We start from the raw sequence: 27,252 nt of genomic DNA on the forward strand, positions 1-27,252 counted from the left end.
GCTGTGTTCACCTTGGAACTAACTGGAATCAAAATTTCCACCTTGCTTTGCCTCTTAGACCACAGAATCTTAAACTCTGGATGGGGAACAGTAAAAAGGAGTCTCTGGCAATGGGGCATTTGACTTATTTTGCATAGTCATCCTAGTGAATTTGCTGCTCTATGACTTCTGAGGGCTACTGACTAGCCCGGAGTCTCTCATTTTGATCCCGCCCTCTGGTGACACCAATGTAGTCACAGGTAGTCTAGGGAACTAATGACTTGTACTTGAACATTACTATCAGCTGGATGCCCAGCTCTCCTGAGCTCCCTTTTCATAATGTCTGCTGTCCAGACATTAGCTTATGGCTCAGAACAAGTTACTTAAGCCTTCAAATTACTCACATAGTAAATTGAACAATAACAAGCCAGCTATAGGGTGGTTATGAGAAATGGGAATAATGTATCTGAGACCCTTGGAACGGAGCCTGCCAGGGAGCAGTAGCTGTAAAAGGGATGTTAGCAGCAACGTTATCATTACTGTCATTTAAAGTCCTTGAGAAGTGCTGTTCTTGCCTGGGAAGGTGTGGGATTGGAGAAGAGTCATGAGAAGTGTGACCAAAATGACATGATGTGCTGGGGAAATTTGAAGGAGGAAATGGAAAGACAATGGGGAAAATGTGGCCTTACAAGCTCTGAGAGACATCTTTGTTCATCCTGAACAAATCTCATGCTGACACTTTGAGGTTGGTGAAGCAAGCTACTGTTACACTAATATTATATAGGTAGGAACTGATATGGGGGGAGACCAAAGGCTTCCCCAAGGCCATTGGCTGCTAATCATCTAGGTTTTTCCTTACAGGTATATGGGATCTTGTTTCATTTATTCATTTGGAGATGTTTTAGGGACATCCCCATGGATTTATCCGTAGGATCCATAGGAGGCTAGGTACAGTTTCATCTGGGGTATGAGGCTTTGAGGATGTAGAATGCTTAGGAAAACTGAGTAGGAGAAGTATCAGGATGGGTACATATATTCCTTGAAGGACATATGAACAGATTTCCTCCAGATTCCACAGGCTGTTCCCCTCCCCCATACTGAAGGTGGTAGATAGTTCAGAATTAGGTTTCTCTCTTCTGCCCATGGGCTTTTCTGTGTTTACCTTTGAGGTGTAGTGTAATGGGGCCACATTTAGCCAAGTTCTTGCCAGGCTGGTCTCACAGAGTAAATGTTGACTATATTTACTTTACTTCTTGACATTAAAAGTAATCATGGAAGGTGGCTCTGTACTTTGGCCACCAGCTTTGAGAAGCCCAGGTAAAAACACAGAGGGCATCTCTGATTCTCCCAGAATGGCACAAGCATTCTTCACACTCCATTCCAGGAAGAGGCCAGGACACCTAATGGACATTTCTGTTGGTTTTAGCATCTCACTCACATACTCCTCTGTACAGTTCTCAAGAAGTGGCAGACTAGAAAGGCTAGGGTAGGTTAGAAGAGTCAGTAGAAACACTGGGCAGTTTTATCTAAAATACTTTATCAAAGATATCTGGAACCCTCCAGTGCTTCCTTTAGAGTAGATTCATCACATAGCTCTTCTTTGATCAGGAGGAATAGTTGACCAAGCTCCTGGGGAAGCCCTATATGCCCTTATATGTGCAGGAAGACTGGTTCATTTTAGTTTCTGTTCCATGAATCATTCAGGACCCACAATGCCGTGGTTCTCATGAGGGATTTGTTACAGAGTGTGCACAATGAGCTGATTATCATAAATGTCTCCTATGAAGGAGGGCACAGAGACATCAGAATCACAGTCAGATAAAAATGGAAGAGTTCTTGGTCTTCCTGCCTTCTGTTAATCGAGGGATGTAAATCTCAACTTTAGAGGAACAGTCCCCTTCCTCTGGCATATTCTGAGCTTTTTTCACTTTCTCTTAATGCAATTGCCTGCTGACACCATATCTTAGTTTGGAACACCTATCATCTTTCTGCTAATGTTTATCTGTTCCCTAAGGTTCAGATCTTGATGAGCCGTGCTTGCCATTTGATCCAGGGCCTAGCCAAAGTTTTCATATTTTCACACTCAAAATCTCATTCTGGGCCTCCTCTGCTCTTTCTAACTTTGGTCCTAGTGGTAGTTCACAATACCTTCTTGGAATTCTTTTTCACACCCTGCTTTGTCCTGTTTTAATCTGCTAAAGATGCTTGTATTGTGTTCTGCTTCCTCAACAAAGAATCGATTATGCATTTTCTTAAAGACAGTCACCCATTTTCTTTCTCTGGTTGAATACTTGATCCCTAGGCTTCCTGAATGATTACAGACACACCCTGCCCAGTTTTCTGGTCTTATCTCCTCTCCCCTATCTTGGACAATATGCTGTTCTCCCAGCTCTTAGTTTGGTTTATAGAGTCCCATCTTTAGGGCTTCATCTTCCTGATGTATATGTCATTCTAAGACTGTTCTTCCTGAAGACTCTCCCCAAGTCAAGTCTCACCCATTCTAAGGCTCTACCTTTGTGATTTACTCCGTGACCTCTGAGTAGCTTGAGGACTATCACTCTACATAACTTATCTCGGAAAGTCTTGCTGTCCCTTTACAGTGATTTGTTGCCCTGTTGCTTATGAAGTATTAGCTAAGTTGACGAGAAAGTGTCTGATGAGTCTGATGAGTGTTCAGAGCCTCTACACTTCTGAGATCCCTCACATTCCAAATTGCAAGGGAATTCTGTAATAAGGAAGGAGCATTTGACTCATTAAAACACACTCCTTTCTTTATGCTCCTCATTCATGAAAGGAAAAACATCCCTCCCACATCCCACTATCCCATGAACCATGGGCTGTGGATTATTTTCATGCCATATTGCCCAAAATGGTCACAGGCTTTTTGCTCTGATACTTCATGCTGCATGTTTCTTTTGATAGACAAACAGAACACTTCTCAAAACGAGATTCTAACAGGGAGAATAGTCATCCATTTAAGGAGCTGCTGTATTCCTCCCTTCCAGAATTTCCTCCCCCAGTATTGTCTCTCTCAAGGCATGAAACCACAGTGCTTCCCAAGTCAGGTGACTTTTCTGACTAACTCAGAAAAGTGTGACTTTTCCTTTTCGTATACCTTTTATAAACATGGTTTACCTTACACTTGGGCTTCATTCCTTCTCAAAGGACCTTTTCCTCACCTTGTGGCTGACCACCAACCAGTGCCAGCTGACCCCCTTTCTGTTTTCCATTCCTCTCCAGGAAACTATTGAAATTTACATCTTGCCTGCCCTAGTGTTTTTGTTGTTGTTTGCATGTTTGCTTGTTCTTATTTAAACTCTAATAAAATTGTCCTCTTTGAATGAGCTTTGGTTTTGCCCAACTTTTGGAAAAACAAAACAAGCAACAACAAAACAAAACCCTGAGAACCTAAGACCTCTTAGTGTCCAAAGGTATGCTAAATCTAACATACTAACTCCTAAGAGGCAATGCATTAAAAGAGCAAGGCCTCCTTGTCTTCACTGAAAAGATTGTTAACCTTTCATAAATTTGGGGTCATGAAATCATGTCACTACATTATGGAGCTTAGGATACTTTCCTTCTACAGGAAAATTAAGAAGTTAATGTCGAAAATCTAGTTACCAGGCTATTTCTTAGAACTCATAAAATGGGTGTAAAATTACCCTATCTTCCATGTTTTATTTTATTCCTGATGTAAGAAATTCTTATAATGCTATCTTTGGTTCAGTATGAATGATTCATAGGAAGGAACTGTTTGACTAAAATAAAAATATGTTTAAAAAAGAGAAATCCATAGGGTGGGCTTAGGGACTCATGGCATGATCTTTGGACTCAGAAATTCATGGAATTAGACTTTTGATTAGTAGCTTATCAAGTCTCTACAAAGACAAGTGAAGTGGCCAAGTAGATAATGCAGCCAAATTATTGTTGTCAGAGTATATTTTGGCTGTTATGACAAAATATTTTACATTAGTAATTTTGAGGTACCAAATTTTTGTTACAGTTCTGGGGGCTGGAAAATCCAAAATCAGGCACTAGCAGTTATGGTGTCTGAAGAGGCTGAATCCCTACAGGGGCTCCCTCTGTGTATTTCACAGTCAGAGGGGAAATGGGCTCCCAAGGACTCCTTGATAGAAGGATTAGACACTCTTCATGAGTTCATCCCTTTGTTAGATACGCTCCCTTTTCTCCAAAGGCTGCATCTCAATACAAGCTAAGGGTGAGATTTCAACTAAAGCATTTTAGAAGGACACAAAAATTCATGAATTAACACCAATAAAATTGGGTTACCACTTCATGTAAAGGAATATTGTTAACAGACATCTCATGAGTCAAATCGATTAATAACTTGTCACTTGAAGTTCATTCAGTAACTTAAATGAACCTGAAGCAAATTATGCTAAAAGAAAACATGCCATCCTTAAAAGAGTACAAACGATATGAATTGGTTAAATAGCATTTTTAAAAAAATAATAAAGTTGAAGTTAAATGTTTGATAGTGCATAGAAACTGTCAAGGAGGAGGGCATGGTTATGGTGGTGTGTGTGAGAGCCTTGTGCTGGTTAGGGATAGTAGAGACTTTGTGAAGGTAGACAGTGATACTGTTATTGATGAAGCCATGTTCACTTCCAGGAAAGGTGAAGATGCATGGTGGATTGAACCTATGTCAACTTTGTGATTTTAGTAACAATTTTAAGGCTAGACAGGATATCTCCACTGGGGACTGGGCTTGGTCAAAGTTAAAAATTTCTATGAATCTATAATTATTTCAATATGAAATAATTTTTATATAGATAGAAACTTTATAAAGATTTTTTTGTAAAGATAGAAATTTCTTCATTATTTTAAAGGATGGTTTGCAATTGTAATCAGCTGGTGCCATCAGTTAGTATAGGACTGGTCTGTAGAGGGGACCTGTGGCTACTTGTCAAGCAACTGCTATTTAGTGCCATGTAGATTCATGTGTTTGAATTCGTGGTCCTATGGGAGTGGCAATATTAGAAGGTGTGGCCTTGTTGGAGTTGGTGTAGACTAGTTGGAGGAAGTGTGTCACTGTGGGGGAAGGCTTTCAGGTCTCCTATGCTCAAGCTCCACCCAGTGTCGAGCACAGTCTCCTTTGGCTGCTTGCAGATCAAGGTGTAGAACTCTCATCTCCTTCTCCAGCACCATGTCTTCCTGGATGCTCCCCACCATGATGATAATGGACTAAACCTCTGAAACTGTAAGCTATCTCCATTTAAATTGTCTTCTTTAGAAGAGTTGCCTTGGCCATAGTGTTGCTTCATAGCAATAAAACCCCAACTAAGATGGCTGGTGTGTGTGGCACCCAGGTCCTTGGTTTCAATGTAAGGCTTTGCACAGAAGCCTTTTACTTATCATAGAAATGGAAGATCAAGGTATAATAAGATCTCCATGAATCTTTTCTTCTCCCAGGTCTTTCCATCTCTGTCCTGATAAACAACTAGTATTTAGACATTCCTCCCCCTCCATCTGCCAATGTTGTTTCTCTTCAGACAGAAGTGAAAGAAGGACACATAGCGAACTGTGTTGTTCATCACAGCATGAGACTAGGCTCTGGGGTCCGATCTTGCAATTCTACCCCACCCCACACTCACACTGTCTAAGACCTGTGCAGCAACCAGACTTGTGTGTCTACTCTCTATCTCTGACAGCATGAACACATCTGGTCACCTCATGAAGGGAGCATGTGACAGAATTCAAGGCTTTCAGCTTTTGAAATATTATCTATGGGCTAATTATGTATCCTCAAGTCAAATTTTAAATTATTAAAAGACTCATTAGCATTAATTCTGACCTCTTTCCCCAAATGTGTTCACGTTTTATAATCCTTGCTTCAAAAGATTATCTGCAGTTATTACATAATTATGTACTAATAAACAGTCTTTTCTTGTTTGCCATTTTTCCACAATAATATACATGTTTTTAAAGAAGTTCTTGACCTTAAAATTATGCTAATGTGATAAGAGCAATAATTCAATTGTAGCTTCTAATTCCTGTAAGGAGAAATATGAAGAGACCCTGGGTGCTACGTTTGTTTTCAGCTAATTATAATGTATTTGCTTTTCCATTAGTCCAATAATTTTTCTGTCAATTCAGAATTAAGCCATAAGGCACTGAATTATATAAAAGGCTTGCTTAGCATAAGAGACACACCCCATCATTTCTAGTCCTCTGATTTACAGCTCTCAAAAAGAACAACCAAAGGCTCTGTGTGCCCTTTCATATTTATATTCCATCATATAGTCACCTCAATAACTTATGCACTCTTAAGGAAGTCTACTTCGCAATTAACTCCAATCTCTTCTAACCCATCATCTCATCATGTCAAGAGGATTTGGACATAAAAACTTTATTAGCAACTTCAGTTCTAATTCTTCCTTATGTTTTCACCCTCACCCTGCCTAGTGATGTCTATTTGTCAGTGACAGGGTGGGGGTTGGGGTGGGGCAAGGCACTTTTGAAAATGTCAGTTTCAAAAGAAATTCCACATTGGACTGGTAGCACATTTAGCAATTGGTCTTTGCACTGTGGGGCAGTACAATAAATATTGTCATATTTCAGCTGAGGCTGTGATGTGAGTCTTCATAGAACTAGAAGTGAACTCTCCCTGCTGTATAACACAGCATTTTAACTGTGTTTAGGAGGAATAGGCAAGTAGAAATGCTATTGCTTTTATTTAAAAAGAAAGAAAGAAATGAAAAGGAAGGAAAAGAAAAGAAAAGAAAAGAAAAGAAAGAAGAGGAAAGAAAAGAAAAGAAAACCATGAAAGCAAATGGTCATAGACTATAAACTATTCCCACATCCTTAGTTACAATATAGAGGGATGCCTAGTTTCTTTCTAGGACTCTATAGGACAAGGAGGTAAAAAAGGAGGAGGAGGAGGACAACGAGGAGGAGGAACAGGATGTGGAGTTCAATCAAGACAAGAGGCATGGCAGCTCAGGGTTAAAACCTGGCTTACTATATATGTTCTAGCTGGAGAAGCCTCCAAAACCTTCTCCTACATGCAGTGTGCCAATGTGGCAGAAGCCTGGCTGGGGAATTAACTTACCAACATCAGGGTCCATGGCTTGCACTCTGGTCAGCAGAGCCTTGGTGGCCGTGTTCTCATAGACACATGCAGTGTAGTGGTTGGAAGAAAACACAGGGGGGTTATCATTCACATCTTCCAGGAGCAGGAGGACACTGGAGCTGCAGAAGCGGCCGCCTCCATCAGTGGCCCTGGCAATCAGGTTGTATACCGGGACCCTCTCTCGGTCCAACACGGCCAAGGTTTTTAACTCACCTGTGAAACGAGATAGCAGCATAGTTGGTCTGTCTCTTCAAAAATGGTCTTTTCATGGCAAAACAGAAAATCAATTGTACGACAAATTCCAAATACAAGAAAAACCAAGGACATAAAGCCTAAGTGCCCTATAAATTGAAGAAATACAGAAAATTCAATTTTGTAGGCATGGAAAATATCACAGAATTTTAGATGCAATGGCAAAACAACTGCTTGACCTTCACGTTAATTAATTCCTTTGCAAAATTTCCTGAGGGTTTTTTCCTTTGGCAAATGGAGGAACCTTTTATGGATGGATGGCTCCAGGTACATTGTTGTCCCTGGTGTTCATGGCCGATAGACCAGGAGCACAATATCCTGTTTCTAAACAGGCCATTTTAATCCCATCTTTTAGAGGGAAATAAAACCACCAAAACTGGCTGGCTTTCACAGAAAAGTATTGAGGGCCCCTGTGATGATTAACATTGCTTGTCAATTTGACAGGTCCTACCTAGAATCCCATAGGAGTCAAGGTTCCTGGAACATTTAAGAGGGATTATCTAAATCAGAGACTTCTCTGAGAGATTGTCTTGAATAGGCTGGCTGAAGAGCAAAAACCCATCCTAAATATGAGAGGCTCCATTCCCCATGCTGGAATCTTTGGACTCTGTAAATGGAAAGAGTGGGCTGAGTTCTGGCATTCATTTCTCTGTATTCTGACTGTGAAAGCTATGTCAAGCTCCTGCCACGGGACTGTCATTGTGATCCACTGGACCCTAGAGCTGAGAGCCAGGCTAAAGCCCTCCTTCCTTGCTTTGCCTTTCTTTTTCACAGAGCCTAAAAACGTAACTAATGTAGGATTTAGCACCACAAGGATCAACCTTAGTGAACAAAACAACACAGGCCACACTGAGTCATTCAGCCCTCTTATTCAAAAAGTTCCAAATGGCCGTTCAGGAGGACATTCAAGACCCTCAACTGTCTGTTTAGAGATTCTGCCTCCTTCTTTGATGCTCTGCTTGATGTTCTCTTTCCTGAAACCTTCAGTGTCTTGCTTCAACTCTTAGAATTTTGCCTCAGTTTCCCATCTTATTTCCTCACAGTATCAGCTACATCTGTGATACTCCAATATGGCTTCCTTTGCATTTCTGGGCAGTCCTTTCGATGTTCCTTTCTTTATTATGGTTATAGGTTGCTTATCTTCCAATAGGGTCCAGAGAGCTAAGGAACATGTTCTCATGGAACTATATCCATGCTTCCTGCTAGGATCCGTAAGTAAGCCTCTGACTTTTGAAGACTTAGTTCATTGGTGTGAACACAGAATGTGAAATATGCACACTATTCACTCTTTACACTTCATTTAAAAATTGTCACTAAATGAACCACCTAATCCACAACATGGAAATAACTCACTGCCGTAGAAAACGACTTTTCCATCAGCTCTGGCCTTCAGTTCAGGCATCTGACTTCAGTTTTCATAACCTTTTGCCTTATCATTTTTGTCTGATTATTCAAGGAAATTTGGGGGGTCATTGCCCCTTAAATAGGGAAGGAATGTTTCATAAAATCCAGACAACAGTGCTGTAACAATCAGAAGGGAACCAAAGGTATTTCATCATGAAGAAACTCTTCTTGCTAAGCGTCTTACTTTAGTTTGCATGACTACTAGCATTTGTGATGCAGTGCCTGTTCCACTGTTTGTGAGCCTGGCCATAACTCACAGAGATGTGTATGGTCATTTAGTGCTCATAATATGGGAAAGTAGATGGAAGGAAGGAAGAAAAGGAGAGGAAGGGGAAAAAGAAAGTTCCAACCCTAACCCAAATCAAGTTCCTGTGGCCCAGAGTGGCCACATCTGTATACTGTGAAGCGCTTATTTCTTAACATCTAGAGCAGAGTCTCATGTCAAGGCTCTAGCTACATAACTATCTATTCATGATGAGACCACACGAGTAGGTAAACTCTTACATGGATAAATAATGACATTTCCACAAAGAATAAATTTCACCTTACCACTTTCTGGATCTAGAAAAAATTCATTGTTTCCAGATCCATAGAGTGAGTATCGTATATCTCCATTGGATCCAATATCCGCATCCTTGGCACTGACCTTCAGGATGATTTTATTTGATGGAATGTCTTCAGGAAGTGATGCTGAATATGCAACCTGGGCAGAGGTCAGCAAGAGTAAGTCAATCATTACTGCCTGCAGTACAATTTTAGAGATACTATTAAAGCACATTTCTTTAAGATTCATTCCTGTGGTTTAGCTTTTGCAGTTTTCCCCACTTGCCTCCGACCATATTGCAGTGTGGAATAAAACTTAGTATATTGTTTGCCTTACCTTTCCTGTGCACATTCACTTAAAGTATTGATTGAGCTCTTATTATATGTATCATGCATAGATGATATGGCTGTATTGTATGTATCATGCACAGATGATATGGCACTTATTGTATGTATCATGCAAAGATGATATGGCTGTATTGTATGTACCATGCATAGATGATTGATATGGCACTTATTGTATGTATCATGCACAGATGATATGGCTGTATTGTATGTATCATGCATAGATGATATGGCTGTATTGTATGTATCATGCATAGATGATTGATATGGCACTTATTGTATGTATCATGCAAAGATGATATGGCTGTATTGTATGTACCATGCATAGATGATTGATATGGCACTTATTGTATGTATCATGCATAGATGATATGGCTGTATTGTATGTATCATGCATAGATGATTGATATGGCACTTATTGTATGTATCATGCAACGATGATATGGCTGTATTGTATGTATCATGCATAGATGATTGATATGGCACTTATTGTATGTATCATACATAGATGATATGGCACTTATTGTATGTATCATGCATAGATGATATGGCTGGTAAGAAGATGGTGCTGTAGAAAGCCGATAACATTGCTGTATTGGGAAACTCAATGTTCATCCCACACTTACTGTGTCCATTTCTGTGCTGAGAACAAATAGGCCCCTAGGGTTATTTCCACCTCTTTAAGTAGTCCTGGGTAATATCTGGCTTTAGCATAAGAGATTAAATCTACACACATCATTTTCTAAGCTATCAAACACAAATATTGTCCTCTGGTCCACAGCTTAGGAAATACAGATGAACAGTTATTTAATTTTGGCAAGAAAAAAAATGCTATCTAGTTCTTGTGTCAGCATTGTGTGTTTCTACAGTAATGGAAAGACTCTTTTGATGTAAATCCAACTCAGCAACAGTGCTGCCACTGACAGCTGTGTAATCTATAAACAGGCTCACAGTGTAGGGTTCATCTCTCTTATCCAGTGGTTTACAAAGATGGTGTGAGATCCTTTATGAACTACTTAAAGGTTATGAACTACTTTAAGTATCACCAGTTCTGTTTAATTGGAAGAGAGACATAGGGATTGGGCACATGGTCTTGCCAGCTATCTAGATTCCTTTCACATTTGGGACGTTTTATCCCAGACTCTACTTCTTACCCTCTTATAGTCAGTTGAAGACAAGAGCAGATATTAGCCTGGATTTAAGAAAACAATGTGCAATGGGTTTGAACTTAATCTTAGAGGGGTGAGTCCAGTTTTTAAACAGCAGTTTCATCCCCAAAGCTCACCTGATCACACACTGGGCTGTTGTCATTTACATCACTGACAGTCACTTCTACCATGGCCTGTGTGACAAAGAGTCCATCAGAGGCAGTGATATTGAGGAAGTAAATGTCTTGTTCCTCTCGATCCAGAGGCCTCTTCACATAGACCTTCCACTCACTCTGTACCATGCCCAGGGCAAACTGTCCTCGGGGGTTCCCTCCTGTGGTGGAAACAGAGCTTCTGAGAACTCACAGTGGGACACACATGTGAGAGTCCATATGGGGATATTCAAGTTCCCCTCACACTGTATCCTTATGATGCTGAAAAGGGCGGAGACTCCCTTAATTTCTCCTGTAAAAATGCATGCTATCTATATGTTCATCTTGTGTAGAAAATAAAAGAATGAAATCTACAAGAGAATGAAATCCACAGAGAGAAGATGGGATGATCTTTTGTTTAGTTTCCCTTAAAGATAATCAGATTCAAACTGTGAGCCATCAATTGGTTCCTGGGATGATGCAATTGTCTTTCCACTCAGCCTCGAGAGAGGCTGTAATACACTGTAGTCCTTGTCACCGAGACAATTTCATTAGCTGCTGAGTTGATTATACAATCAAGACAAGGCAGCTAGTTCTGTTACGGAATCGTTTAATGAATGCTTTATCATACTGCTGGGGACTTTCTCATGAGGATTGGAATTTGGGGGAGAAAAGTTTGCACCACACAGGGCAAACCAATGGAATTAAATAGTCTTAACAAGGGGTCATTTAAGAAGCATCTCAAAGAAACACAGTTGACATAATTAAGTCAAACTGAAGAGAGTGGCTGGTGAAAGTGGGTGGGAAGAAGACAGGAATGGCCCAAACAGATTTCTTTCCCATTTCACGAATTTGGTGAACACTAGAGCAGCTTGACACAGGCAGGAAGAGGGAAGGACACTTGACATTTCATCCCTAAGAGGGAAATCATGTCATCTCTGACGCCCAGAAAGGGTTGGCCAATGACAATAGACAGTAGTCAGATGTAAGAGTGAGGTGGCCCTTTATCTGGCACTCGGGATTATTTATCCTCTGCTCAAGGCCATTTTTCTAGACACCAGGGCCTCAGAGGCAGCCAGGACCACAAAATTTCCCTGCTTCACCACTACAGCTCAAGTTATAAAGGGGAAGATTGACAATAGGTGACACAACCATGTCAGAGGCCATGACACAGACAGCCCATTGCCTTGGGTTCCCCTAGGCGGAGTCCAAATCTCCACCTTATGTAAATGCTAAAAGGCAAACAACCAAAAAAAAATATCCAACAAAGAACCTCTGCTGGGGGGACCTGAAGCGTATTATTCCACATTAGCCAATGAAACACACTTTGGTGAGCATCCTGGAAGCCTCTGTCCCTCCTGCTGCTTCAGTGAGGCTCTGAACAGTCTGCAGCTGCACAATTCATGGATTTTCCTTTCCTCAAATAAACTGTTTACCATGTTAATGCGATGCTTGGTATGGTATCACACTCCTGTAATGCCGATAGTGTGAGACTGGGACAGGAAGTCCATAAGTTCAAAGCCAGACTGGGCCACATAGTCAGTGCAGAACAAATGAAATGACTGTGCCCAAAATTATTTTCAAACACAATAAACAAAAACATAAGGAAAAATATATTGCAAAGTGTTATTTCACTGTAAGGATGGCGCTGGCTCTCTTTGTAACCCACTAAAAACAAACAAACAAACAAACAAACAAACAAGCATATGGTCCTAGAATTCTGAGTATTACCCTGGTTCCCCTTTATAACTTTTCAGTGTGAAGAAACCTCAGGACAAATCCACCCCAAGTCATATATAGAAGGCACACTTGTCCTCCAGGGCAATGATGCTCCGCCTTTCAGAGTTTTTTTCTAGTGTATGTAGACATTTTTGGTTGTCACAGGACTGTGGTGGGTCTAAATGCTACTAGAATCAAGTGGTTGAGGAGCCTTGAGGAGCCAGGCATGGCTGTGAAATAACCTACAATATAGAAAAGATCACCCTACCTACCATAAGAGACACTTACCTGTCCCCAGGTGGTGGTAGTGACTGAGAACCCTTGTCTCAGGAGGCTCTGGGTCCTCCCTGTAATATCACTTTCTGCCACCGCTGGCTAGAATTCAATTGTGCTTCAGTTGAATATTATTCGAGCACACACAAATTTAACCTCTCTATTAAATGCTTTCAATGTAGGCGAGCCCACACCATTCCTTTGTTACATAAAATGATTAATGTTCCTTTGTTAGTCTGAGGCAGCACAGCCAACTTGTGCTACATCAAGAGCAAAGCTTAAATCTAATTAAAATCAGTTGGTGGTTGACTCTGCTAATAGTAAGAGGAGTTTAAACTACGCTGCACTCATTACTTTAGTGAAGCTGATGGGATGGTCCTTTGTATCATCTACTGGTACTTCAGAGACTATATAAAAATAATTAAGGCTGAGTGCCAAGTACCAAATTATTCCAAGTACAAAAAGGCCCCACAGAGTGTCTTTCCGTCCCCCCAAAAAACTAAATACAAATAAATCAAATCCTTTCTTTATTCTTTTATTTTTTTGTCTCTCCTTGCCCAGAAGCGCTATTTATGTCTTTAAGTGCAGAAATAGAAATTTTTTTTTAATGAAATAATATGGCAGCTTTCAGAGAAAGCACAAGATATATAAAAGTGAGAAATGTCATCAAGAGAGTAGCACCTTGGAAGGCACAAAGAAGAATCTTGGGGAAGCGTGGCAACCTCAAGCTTTTGGCGCTTGCTCCAACACCGATCTGATTCTGCAGTGATTAATTAACTTTCCGCTAACATACTTAAGCAAACCTGTGTCCTAAGGGCATCCTAATTAATTCATTTCTCACACTGAATAATGTGGTTTTTCTAAGGAGAAAGCCACCTGACGACAAGTATTGATGAATTATTTAAAATCCTTTGACACGTGGCTTATGTTCTGGCTCTGAAAGTCTCAGGATCAAGGTGTTGTCTCCCACCCAGGTCCCAAGTGGTTTCTAGAAGGGACCTTTCTAGACTTCCAAACCTTCCTCCTTCATCGCTGAAAGTGTGCCATCCCAGAAAGCTGTTCCTGAACAGGGGAAGACCTGTCACTCTGTTGTGAATCTCGCAGTGTTCCAGAGCTGTGGTGACATTTTTTGAGCACGCTTAATGACCTTATTTGTTTATCTCAGGTTTTTTTTTTTTTTCCTGGTGAGCAACTACTTACTATTGGGGGAGACAGATAGAGATTGCAAGGAAACAGGGCTGACAGAAGGCATATCCTTCCATCCTCAGTTATAAATTTAGAATTCTCAGAAAAGGTCAAACTGAGATTTCTAATTTGCATGTGAGTGTGATGATGCATTCTTATAACCAGAAGAAAGCTGCATATAAAGCTTAATGAGGCACATACTATTGTTCTTCAGCATTATTGAAAGCTCACAAGGGGATTATAGTTGAAAAACATCTATTTCCACTAAAAAGAGCTGTTATTTTAATTTCTTCAATTAAAATAGTTTGCTCACTGTTTGTTTTTCAAAACTGCAGGAGGTGTTGTAAACTATAGCCAAGTGAATAGCCAACAACTAACTCCCTATGCAAACAGACTTCTTAATCAGAACCAGACTCCCACCACCGTCATCCTCATCTCAGCCTCCTGTCATTGATATTGCCACCTGTCTTCAGAAAGCAGAGCACATGGGAAACCTGGGTGATGAGACTTACCTGTAATGTGGTAGCTCACTTGGCGATTTATGTTGGAGGTGTCTTTGTCCAAGGTGCTGAGAACAGCTACCACCTCCCCTGGTGGGTCGCTCTCCTTCACATTTCCTCGGTACACCTCATGAGCAAAGACTGGTGCATTGTCATTTATATCTGTCACCTTGACTGAGACAAGAGCCATGGAAGAAAGGGAGAAAGCCTCTCCGAGGTCAGAAGCCACCACAAAGAAGGAGAAGGCAGGGTCTGTCTCATGGTCCAGGTCCTTCAGTGTACTGATCCATCCTGTGTTGCTGTCAATATTGAATGCTTCTATTACCTTTTCAAGATGGGAATCTGAGTGTAGGGAGTAAGTCACCTGCCCATTGGCTCCCCAATCCATGTCTATGGCTCTCACCTGGGCAAGCTTGGTGCCAACAGGCATCCCCTCCATTATGATTGTCTCGTAGGTTGAGGTTTCAAAGACTGGCTTGTTGTCATTCAGATCCAATACCTTGACATCTACATCCACAGTGAATACAATGTCCACCTTGTCCAAGGGTATAGTAGCTGCTACTTTAAAGTGGAAAGCTGGGCTGACTTCATGATCAAGGCGCTTGTCAAGCTTGATAGCACCTGTCTCTTGTTCTATGATGAAGACACCCTCTTTGTTATTCTCTGGCCTTTCTCCATTAACCATGCTGAACCGGACACTTTGATTGGGCAGAATCCTTAAGGTGTCTACTGTGCTTCCAATGGATGTATCTTCTGTAATGGTAAAGGAGTACTGTGACTGGGTGAAGGAAGGCAGAAATGTCTCAGGAGGCAGGACGTGGATGTAGACGGGAATGAGGGAATGTCTGACTGGAATGCCACCATCTACTGCCTTCACAAAGAAGGACAGCACCGTGTTTCTTAGTTGGTTAAAATTGCCTTTGGTCACCATCCAGCCATTATCAGGATCAATTTCCAAGAGGTCAGCCACTGACACTGAGGCCTCGCTATAGAGGGAATACGTAATCCTAGAATTTGCTCCATCATCTGGATCCAAAGCTTGAACTTGAGTGACCAAGTGGCCCCTTCCTACGTCAGCCCTGACGCTGGCCCTGTATTCCACTGTCATGAACTGAGGGGCATTGTCATTCTCATCCACCACAATCACCCGAACAGTGCAGAACGTAGTTCTCCCACCGCCATCCAAGGCCCTCAGATAAATACTAATATCTCCTTCCAGAGGGTTTTCACGGTCCAGTCTTTCTGTTGTGATGATCTGTCCATTGCTGTCTATGAGGAACCGATCCTTGGCAAAGTCATTGATGATGGAATAGCTGACCTGTCCATATGTTCCTGGATCTCCATCCGTGGCTCGGACGTGAATAACCTTTGTCCCAGAGGCTGCGTTCTCTCTTACCTCAGCTACGTATGTGCTTTGTGAAAAGGCAGGGCTGTACAAATTAGCCCCAAGGACCCTGATGTGAACCTGGGCAGTGCTAGTAAATAGTCCATCAGACACAGACACGTTGAGACTGTACAGAGGCTCCATCCGCTGCTTCCGGTGGCTAGACAGTGTGAGAACTCCACTCTTGCTGTCCATCAGAAAGCTGGCTCGATCATTCCCCGATAAAATGCTGTATTCCAACCGGTCAAGGTCAGAGCTGTCTGCATCTGAGGCTTGCACACAGGTTACAAAATGACCCCGGGGAGCTAGTTCACTAACATAAGATTCATAAATGAGCTGATTAAAAACCGGGGGGTTGTCGTTAACATCAGAAATATAGATCTGAACCAGGACTTCACTGCTCAGGGATGGAAAACCATTATCAGTTGCTGTGACTTTCAGGGTACAGTGTTGCACCAACTCATGGTCTAGCATCCTGGCTGTCAGGATTAAGCCGCTTGAGCTATCTATGTGAAAGTAATCTGTGCTATTGTAAGTATCCTGGACAATCTGATAACGCACCAGCTTGTTGTTTCCTGAGTCCGCATCAGTTGAGACAAGTTGCAGAACAGGTGTTCCAATAAGAGATGATTCAGATAGTGTTGTGTTGTAAGTGGGCTGATCAAAGACAGGAGGGTTATCATTGATGTCATCCACTAGCAGGTCCACAGTGACTTCAGCTCTGGCACCTGTAAGAGCATCACTAGCTCTTACTGTCAACTTGTAAACTGATGTGACTTCATAATCCAAAGGACTAATGACTTTTAGGACCCCAGTGTCAAAGTCAATGTTGAATTGTTGGAAGGGATCTCCATCGATGATGAGGTATATGATGCCCTGGCCTTCTGGGCTGGTGGCATTGATGCTGAGAATGGGAGTGTTCATTGTGATATCTTCATTGATTGATGCTGTATAAAAAGGTTTATCAAACACAGGCATTGCTTTGTTAACAATGGTGATGGGAAGTTCCACAAATGTGGACAGAGATGGATTTCCACCATCCTTGGCAAGAATGGTGACTCCATAGTCAATGTTGGAGAGATCTGAGTTGAATGCTTCTCTTAAAATAACATTCCCTGAATTAGGGTTAATTTCAAAGTGACCATAGTCATCCTGCAAGACATAGGTCACTTCTCCATTGGCACCTTTATCTTTGTCGATGGCTGTTACCCGGTATATCAGAGTTCCTGGCTCAGCATCAACTTGCACAGCAGCATAGTAAGGAAGACCCACAAAGACAGGAGAGTTATCATTAACATCTTCAATGTTAACCCTGACTACCACCCTGGCCACACGCAAATGGTCTAGCTCACGACTGGCTTCCACCACCAACTCATATAACTCCTGTTCTTCACGGTCAAAGGGTACTCCTGTGGTCTGAATGACTCCTGAGGTAGATTTTATCTTGAATTTATTTCCTGGGTTTAAGATGCTGTATTTTAATGGCTCGTTAAGGCGGTTTCCAACTGCATTGACAATAGCAACTTTGGTTATGTTTGTGCTGTTCTCTGAGATGGAGGTGGAATAGAAGCTTTGTGTGAAGTGGAGGCCACTGTCCATGGCTTCTTTAACCATGACGGTGACCATGGCAGTACTGTAGAACTTCCCATCAGATACTCTGACTATCAGCATGTAGTGGTCTTTGGAAAGATTATTATTTTTTATGGTGAGCACTCCAGTATTTGGGTCCATTAGAAAATTATCCACACTCCCTTCCATGAGACTATATGTCAGTTCAGGGGGTACTTCAGAGTCAGGATCTGTGGCGCTCACCTTCAGAACCTCCACACCAATGTAGGTGGGGAGAAGTAAGACAGTTTCAAACACAGCCTGAGTGAACACGGGTGGATTATCATTGACATCTGTCACCTCAATGTTGACTTCAACTGGACTCTCTGCGGTTAGCTGTGGGTTCCCGCTGTCTCTCACGTGTACATGGAAGTGGAAGTGTGCGATAGCTTCATGGTCTAGGTTGGCAATTGTTCTGATGGCTCCTGTGCTGGAGTCCACTGTGAAGAACTTCTTGGCAGTGGACTCCACAATCTGATACACCAGAAGTGCATTTTGGTTACTGTCAGCATCTGTGGCTCGGATCACGAGTGGGCTGTTGTCTAGGCTCCTGACAATGCTGTTGATGGGGGCAGCCTCACTCAGGCTGCCTGAATATTGAGAAAAGAGAAACACAGGGGGGTTATCGTTTTCATCTACAATCTGCACACTGATGGTGGCATTGGAAGCCATGCCTGCCATGTTAGTGGCCTGAATGATGAGTTGATAGGAAGAGGTATGTTCATAATCCAGAGCTCTCCTAGTGGTGATGACTCCAGAATATGGATTTATGGTAAAGACTCCATTGATGTTTCCATCTTTGACTTCATAGATGAGGGTTGACTGGCTGATGGCTGAAATCAGGATGACAGATGTTCCAATATCCACATTTTCATTTACTTCAGCTTGGTAGTCTTTGTGAGTGAACTTGGGGTGGGAGTTATCAGACATGCTGATGGAGATGCGTACAATTGCAGTGGCAGACATTGGTGGTGAGCCTTGGTCTGTGACTTTAACTGACAGGACAAACTGACCCATAGCTGCCATGTCTGGCTCTTTGGAAATGGTAATGATGCCCAGGACTGGTTCGATCTTAAATGTATTCCCCGTGTTCCCTAAAGCACAGAGATCAAAGGGAAAATGAGTTACAAGAGGGTCATTAAAATATTCCCATGGAGATTAAACCTTCTTCTCAAGGTGCTTGTCTATACTGTGGTCAGCATTAAGAAAGAATTTAGATTCCATTCTAATTATTCTGATATTAAAAATGCATATCTTCTTTTCTGTGGTAAAAATGATATCAAATAAGATATCTCAATCCAGAATCTCAATCATCAGCAACAACAATATAGCACTATGTACACATTTGAATTTGGAAATAAGAGCACTTACAGGAGAGTGCCTCTGCTGGGGCTTCCTCATTCCTGGACCCATGAGAAGAGGGATAGCTGGGATTGGCATATACCACCACTAATACATCTGCCTATGTGAATGTATATATGTCATAACTGCAAATATAAAATCAATATACATATACACACATACCTATGTATCTATGTATGTATCTATGTATGTATCTATGTATGTATTTATGTCTGTCTATCCGTCTCTCTGTCTATCTATCTCTCTATCTCTCTATCTATCTATCTATCTATCTATCTATCTATCTATCTATCTATCCATCCATCCATCCATCCATCCATCCATCCATCTATCTATCTATCTATCTATCTATCTATCTATCTATCTATCTATCTATCCATCCATACCTAAACAGTGCTGTATTAAGCTCAGTCTTCATCTTTAAAGAGAGCACTGTAGGTATAGTTTCAGAACCTCCTCACAGTCACTTGGTTTCAGGGTGTTCCATCGGCAGGCTTTGCATGTGTAACCCATGTTACTTTATCACATAAAAACTGACTTTCTTCAAATGGTGACTTTGCTTAGATGGGGAATTTTTCTAAGTTATTGTTTGCTTTGTAAGTTGCAAGGATTTCTTCAGGCTTTCCCTCCCTTTATTCTTTCCTTTTGTTCTATACCTTTCTTACACTATAAGAACACACACAGGCACAGAAACAGATGTAGAAACAGACATAGAAATGCGAGAGTATTACTCCAGTCTGTAGTCATTGTGTTTACTCATCAGAAAGGTTTCAGATGAAGTAGATGATCATCAGAGCTGTCCTTGAAACTAGGAATGGAAGGCACACCTCCCAGGAAATGGAGGCATGGGTGTGGCTGTGATAGGTCTGGCATGGGAAATAAGGGGGAATTATAGTAGAAATGTTTTGGCTAAGCAAGTGTGGGCCCAGAACCCATGTCACTTGAGCAATGGTCCTCTCCAAGTGATGTAGTGGCACATAGCTTTAGATGATGTCTACATTCATTGATGGATGCTGATGTCCTACTTCACAGTCTCTAGGTCAGTCCTGCCTCACACTTGGTCAACAGAGTTTCACAGAAGGAATGAAACTATGGCATATATTGGCTCCTTTGTAGTCCTGCTGTTCCATCACTGTTGGAGTCACATGGGTACTGTGCTCCCATGTCAGGTCCAAGCTGGGCCTTCCCATTCTTTCCCTTTTCAACATATGGGTCCTTCCCTTGGCTTTGGCTACCTGCTTATTCTTTCCTTCAGCTCATAAATGTTTGAAAATTAAAATCTGATTGTTTTCTTAGAATATGTGGCTCCTGTAGACTTTTGCTAATATGGCTGAAGCTGTGTTCCTATTGCTTATCTGGTGTACAGCACAGCCCTGCCACACTGATTAGGTTCAATAATTACTGTGGAATGCTCAATAGGAGAGGTAGGTTGGAAAGCCATGTTACTGGATCCTAGGATCCAGCGTATTCCCAACACTTGCTGACTTCTATTGTGCTGCTTTAGAAGCAATGCTAACAATAAATGTCAAACTTGAATTCTCCTTGAAGATTCATACTTGAAGATTCAAAGCTCTGCCTTCCTGCTTTGCTTCAGTCCAAAGTAAAAGCGTTAGCAGTGACTTTAGAGGCAAAGTAAAAGATAGGAAGTTTATGGTCCACCACTAAACAGGATAAAATCGGGCTTATCTGAGGTTTGTGAGACAAGTTCAATAAAACCTAGCGTTTTATACAAGCAGCCATCTCTTGCATTTGTTTCCATCATCTGGACAGGAGCTTGCTGAGCTGCTTTGTGAGGGCTCTGCAGGCCTAGGGTCCACCTAGGTACCTGTGAGAGACAGGCAGGGCCCAGGCTGGACTGTGTGTGTGATGGACAGGTAGGCCAGAGATTGGGCTGTGGTGTGTGTGTGTGTGTGTGTGTGTGTGTGTGTGTGTGTATTGGGAAGGCCTGGGGTTTGGCTATCTGTTTTTGAGGGACAGACAGACCCATGGTCGAGCTGTGCGTATAATGGCTGTATAAGCCAGGGGTCGCATTGTGTGTTTAGAAGGGGTTAACTTGACGGTGATAGGTTTGTCATGCACTCTATAATTCTTATTAGACTCATGCTTATAATCAAAAGCTAGATTTTGATATAGCTATCATTTCTGGATTTTTTTCTGGAAATTCAGATTTTCTATGTAAAAAAATGTTTTAAGAAATAGCGTTTATCTTGCATTTTAATCAGTTGTTAAATAAATGACTGTGCTCCATGCTCCAGTCATGGAGGTAAAAATGTAAGTGATGCAGTGTTTGGGAGAATGCAACAGATCTGTTTCTGAGAGCCTAAATGTTGGTTTAAAAGTTATCTGAAGCCTAAGAGAGATAAAAGTAGTAATTTTATAAATGTAATAAACCGCTCACCATATAGATAAATGTCCATAAAATGATAAGAATGATGGAAATAAATTCTTATATCGAAATATTTACAGTGTCATGAGATAAATATATATGGGGGAGACAGGGAAAGGAAAAGATAAGATTAGGTGACACCTTGGGAAGAGCAGCTGAGGATGCACAGATTGACTCATGCCTTCTGTGATAGTTAATATTCATTTCTTGTTAGATTCATTATTTGTAAACTAAAGCTACAAGGATTACTTAATGCAGTGATACCAATATTATGGGCTAACCAAAGGGTATAAAACAGAATTTCTAAATAAGTTTAGATTTTTGGAAAGCCAACAGTAATACATGGGACACTCTTTAGGAACATGGCCGTTAGTGACCAGTATTTTTCCTTTTTCCTTTTCTTCCACGTGAATGTTAACACTGACCTATTTAAAATTTGGGCACCTAATCTAGAAAGTTGTTTTTTGTACACTTGATAGAGGGTATATACAATTGGCATTGCTTTTCCTCAAACTTCTATTCCTAAACTAATCTCCTACCATTTCTATTTTAATTCAGATGCTCAGTCAAGTGCTCTACATTTAAGAGAAGGGAAATTGCTGGCATGGAAAGAGTGTACATTTGGCATTTCACAGTACAGACATGCCACAGAACACTTTGGGAATGTGCCTTGTGAATATTCAAAAATGACAAAACGGAGGAAGGAACACAGAACAAATAAAGGAGACTTGTCTCTTTTAGGTTCATGGCTCTTTTCCTGCTTGGACATTCATCTTTGTCATAAATGGTTTTTAGCCATCCATCTTCAAACCATCTATAAATTGTTCTTTAGATATTAACATCCTTTGAATAACACAAAAGTTTGACATAAGCGCTCTTATTTATTTATCTGTCTGGTTAAGCAAGCAGTTCAGTCCCTGTAGTTACCAACCAATTTGTTGGTCAGACTTCTTCCACATAGGAAAGGTGTTTGTGCTCATGGTGAGCACACTGGGATTCTAAAGTCTGCAGCCCACCCACTGGTAAGTGAACCCAACTTTGCTTATTTTAGTTTCAGTCTATAGGTTGTTGGTTTCTGGGTTCAGCTCACTGAATTTATTATACATTTCTTTTATTCATTTCATAAAACTCCAAGATTGAATGCAAGGAAGGAAGCTCTTCCCTTGCTGCCAATATTTAAATGCTGAGAACTTTATACATCATTGCATAAGTAGGTTGCCAAGTTTATAGGATGGGATGTGCTGCTGAGGGTGGGGTGTCATGCTTTGTGCTATGGTCTCTGTAGCTCTCACCTGCTTCAATGGAATATATGAGTTCTGCATTTTCCCCCTTGTCTTTGTCCAGAGCTGTCACTTGCAGAACAACTGATCCCAGAGCAGCTGATTCGAACACTGATGCTTCATACAGTGGATTGGTAAAGTAGGGGCTATGATCATTAGCGTCCTCCACGTTCACAATGACTCGGGCCAAGTTTCTTCGGTAAGGAAATTCCTGATCTCTGACCTTTAGGCAAAATATAAGAAGTAGTCGGACTGAAAATGTGAATTGTAAAGAACTCAATGGAAGTTTGTTAAGAAGACAAAATGAGATGTTGCATGCAAAATGCTTGATCCAGTCTTACACAGCTACAAAGCACTACGCAAATAGGAGAGAGAGAAAGAGAAAGAGAAAGAGAAAGAGAAAGAGAGAGAGAAAGAGAAAGAGAAAGAGAAAGAGAGAGAGAAAGAGAGATTGACAGAGAGATTAACAGAGAGACATAGAGAGAGAGACACTGAGAGTGACAGAGAAAAACATAGATTGACACAGAGAGAGACAAAGAGATACAGAGACAGAGACAGAGAGACAGAGATTGGGAGCCATTTGAGAGCAGGGCAACATCATCTCTATTGTTTCACTGGATACCTGGCCTGTGATTTAATTCCTGGCTATCACATGTCCAGTCCTTTCATTTAGTTTCACAGCTACTTCCTCCTTGTTATGTGTTTATATACAGCCATGGAATCATAGAGACTTGGCTAAGAGGTGGGATTAATGAGTACAGTATTGTTTCTGCCATTTATTCCTTCATTCGTTCATTTTACTAATGTTTCTTCTATTTATGTTGTCAGGTTCATGGCGTAAGTAAAACAGTCCAGTAGTGAACTAGATAGTATCTACCTTCAAGAAGATTACAGTCTTCTGAATGGGTGATACAAGCAAGCCAAGAGAAAGGCATAATACAAAACAGTTAAATGCCATTGTGGAATACATTTATAAGGCCCTGGTTGTGAGGAGGAAGAGTAGCCTAGCAACACTCAACTTCCTGGATGAAATACAAAGGAAAAAGTAGAAGGAATGACATGATGGTAATAGGGACAAGTGATGTTTTTAGGCACACAGCTCAGAGCTATGAGAGGAACATAAGCCCTGGAAAGAGGCATTCAGTAATAACTTCTAAGATTGGGAATCTCAGTGTTATTTTACCAAATGAGTCTGCTTAATAACTTTAAGATTCCCCTGAATTGAATGTGGCTGAAGCTTGTACATAATCTACTTTTTATCCATGTGGCACCATTATTTTCTGATGTATTGTTAACTGAATACCCATGGTTGGCTCTGTTTTAGACTGTGTAACTCCAGAGAGAAGTAAAGACACTGAACACATACATGAGGAGCTATCAAGGGAGAAAGGCATTTTCCTGATTAGTGCACAGAAGAAATGAACAGGCAAAGCTTGGGAAAGGTGACCTAGAACAGTTGTTTGTTCTAAGCATTACCTATATAAACAATGAATAACAGTGAGAAACCTAACTCATTTTTTAATTTTCTGGGGAAAAGATGAACATAAATGACGTGAAAAACAACGAGAATGGGGTCAGTCAGCACTGTAAGGCTTCATCCTAAAAGATCTGTAAGCACCATGATGGACAGTGTGCCAGGCTGGACTTCTAGAGCTTGGTTGGCCATGCCCAAAGATAAAACCAAACTCTATTTGTGGATTTTTTTAAATAAAGAATTGAACATTAGCCCCAAGAGTGTGAGGACTGTCTATTTCAGTGTTGGGTGTCCATGAATGGATGAATGGCTATAGTGCTGTACTGGGGGCCTCTAGGAACTAACCCTCGGTTTCCTGGGGCCTTAAGTGGAAACTTAGCTGGGGGGATGGCACTCAAGCTACCTCATGTTCAAGAAGATTCCCAGTGAAGGAAAAAGTTGTTTCTGTTGTTGATGACTTGGGTATTCATAGGATTAGGCATCCCAAACTAAGTCAGTCCATAAGGCGGAAACCACTGCCATACCCCCTGTTCCTCAGGAGTATAATGGAGGCCCTGATAGGCATAGACTGTACATGCCAATGATGCTCTGAGGCTCCTTACAGGGACAGATTATAAGCAATAAGTGAATCAATGGTATTTTTTACTCCTCTTTCTTACCCACTGTATGGATTAACCAAAAACCTTACTGTAAATGCAAAGACACTTCTACGTAATTTAAAGGAAGGCAAGTTAATTGAGAACCACGAACCTCTGAAGATTTAATGTATGTTCAGTTCTTTTGGGGTCACCAGTATTACCAGTAGGTCCAATACCAGTACACTATCATAGATTGGGTCTCTGAATACTTCCAAGGACAAGAGCTTCATGTGGACTGAACACATATTACTCAAGTGATTCTTCTAAACTCTCTACACAATCTTATGGCTCCAAACAAACCCGAGTTAGAACATCGTCTGTTGCTTTCCTCTCTAATCCAACGTCAGCAACATTTCCTGAACAGCTAGCACCTGCAGAATACATCTAGTATTTCAGGTGGACAAGAAATATGGAGTTACTATCTTAAAACAGTAACTTCTTCATTGAAATACAAAGGCAAAACCGCATGCAACCTGGCAGTGCAAAAGCTAGGTCTATAGAATTTAAAGGCCCTGGCTTCCTGAGGTATGTGCCTTGGCTGGTTGACGGTTCTGCCAGGAGAGCAAAATCCTAAGTCTGGTCCTACCATTATGTTGAGGATGTGCTTGTCCTGGGCTTCGTGGTCCAGTCTCTCAGCCGTGTAGAGCACGCCTGTACTGGGGTCCATCCGGAACTTCCTCATGCTTACGGCATCGATGCTACTGTGGATGGTGTAGCTCAGCTTGTGTTTCTCGTCTCTGTCTGTGGCCTCAATCTGCAGTATCTCTGTATCAGGAAGCACGTCCTCAGAAATTGTCACATCATAATGTGGCTGGGAGAATTCTGGGCCATTATCATTATTATCTAGCACTTTGATAAATACCTGTAGTTAAAAGAAGATGAGAGTGATAAAAAACATCAACTCATCCATTGCTAATGAACGAGGTCACCTTTTTGTTTTCCCCCTTTGTATACTTGGATCCTAGCTTCTAGCAGCAATCTCAGCATAGAGGAAGCTCTCTTATGAAAACATTCTGGCAGTAACTGGTTGACAGCAAACCATCAGTTCACATTAGCAGCAACATCAATTATGGTTGGATCTGTAATCCCATTAATAATTGAACAGCTGAGATAGCTATGAGAGGTGGTAATTCTATGGACTTATCTAGGGCACAATGTGCGTGGTTACAAGGTGACCTTTCTTTGGAGGCTTCTATTGCCTCAAATCCTATGTGTCATTTCTTATCGTCGACAAACATGACAACAGTGCAGGGATTAAACTTCTTTGCCAACTTGACTGGATCAGAAGTCTCCTTGGAGATACATTTTTTAGATACAGCTTTGAGGATGTTTTTAGAGAGTTTTATCTGATGATGGAAGGCCCATTTAGAATTTTAGGGGCACCATCCCATGGCCTGGAGTACCAAATTGAGAAAAAGGGAAATAAGAAGGAAGCAAGCTGACCAGCTCCTCACAGTCCTGAAGCCTTGTTTGCCCATCACTGTGAAACATATCCTACCAAGCTATAAGGCAAAATCAACCCTGAAGTTTTGCCAGGTATTTGTTTTCAACAATGAAACAGGTAAAGGAGGGCGTTCGGGTAGGATGGACTGTGCTCAGAGTTTCTTGGCAGCCTTACAGTGCCTTACCCTGTGCTTGTCCTTTATCTGAGAGAAGACTAGCCAAACCCTTGCTCAGATAGCTACAGTATGAAGCTACCATTGTTTCTTCATAAGACCCCGCGCTGCAGAATTTTCTAGACAGGATTTATGCTAATCACTCAGCTTTGCTAGTGATCAGCTTAAGGCTAATCTGGTTTCATCTGTCTTCCTAATCATCCTGACACCCCAGATTGTTTTGAAGCAAGTTACAGTTATCATATCATTTCAGTATGTGTTGCTAAGAGGTAAGGTCTCGTTGAATAAATAAAAACACATGTGCAAATACTTATGATAGCATTATTGTCCCTATCTCAAAAACAAAACCTAACAATTCCTTAATGGTAAATGTACACACATTTAGTTTCTCCATTGTTAAATACACTATATACATGCATAAATAAACTAATTTTATTTGTAGTACAAAAGGTTCAAGCATTGTATTTAACATGCCCCTTTGTATTTTACTTTATAGAATCTCCCTCTATCTCTTTGTAAATCCCCATGATTTTCTCTTCCCCATGCTGATTATTGCATGCAAAAGACTGAGATTTTTCTTGTGTAGTTTCCAGTCTGATTTTGCTTGCAGCATCCCCGTGGCTTTTCTCAACACAATCAGCCCTCATATTTGTTATCCATTGCTAGGATGGTTTAGGAAGCATGATGTGCGTCAGGTTCAAGTTCCTATTCAATTTTACTTAGTTTTGCAAACATCCTTCTAGAGTCACACCGTGCATTTCTGAAGATGTATTCTTCTGGTTTGCTCTCTTATATTATGATGCTAGCAGTCATTGGAGAGCATTAAAGATTATTCAGTGGGAAAACTTAAAATGTTTAATGTACCGATTCTAGAGTATGTCCTTGCTTATTAGCTGAAAAAGCTCCATAAA

The 27,252-nt window shown here is 41.2% G+C and overlaps 1 protein-coding gene across 8 annotated transcripts in view; it reads right to left on the reverse strand.

The window, feature by feature from the left end:
- The window catches only part of Fat3 (FAT atypical cadherin 3), a 592,493-nt gene that overhangs the window by 71,030 nt on the left and 494,211 nt on the right, over nt 1–27,252 (reverse strand). For all 8 annotated transcript variants that reach the window (XM_011242542.3, XM_011242541.3, XM_017313398.2 and 5 more), the window contains 6 exons: nt 25,312–25,587; nt 22,626–22,836; nt 14,606–18,679; nt 10,902–11,098; nt 9,278–9,431; nt 7,052–7,285 (listed from right to left, as the gene is read on the reverse strand). In XM_011242542.3, coding sequence (XP_011240844.1) covers nt 7,052–7,285; nt 9,278–9,431; nt 10,902–11,098; nt 14,606–18,679; nt 22,626–22,836; nt 25,312–25,587 — 5,146 coding nt within the window. The remainder of the gene's footprint in view (nt 1–7,051; nt 7,286–9,277; nt 9,432–10,901; nt 11,099–14,605; nt 18,680–22,625; nt 22,837–25,311; nt 25,588–27,252) is intronic.

The sequence above is a fragment of the Mus musculus genome, chromosome 9 (genome assembly GCF_000001635.26).
Source record: "Mus musculus strain C57BL/6J chromosome 9, GRCm38.p6 C57BL/6J".
Taxonomy (NCBI): domain Eukaryota; kingdom Metazoa; phylum Chordata; class Mammalia; order Rodentia; family Muridae; genus Mus; species Mus musculus.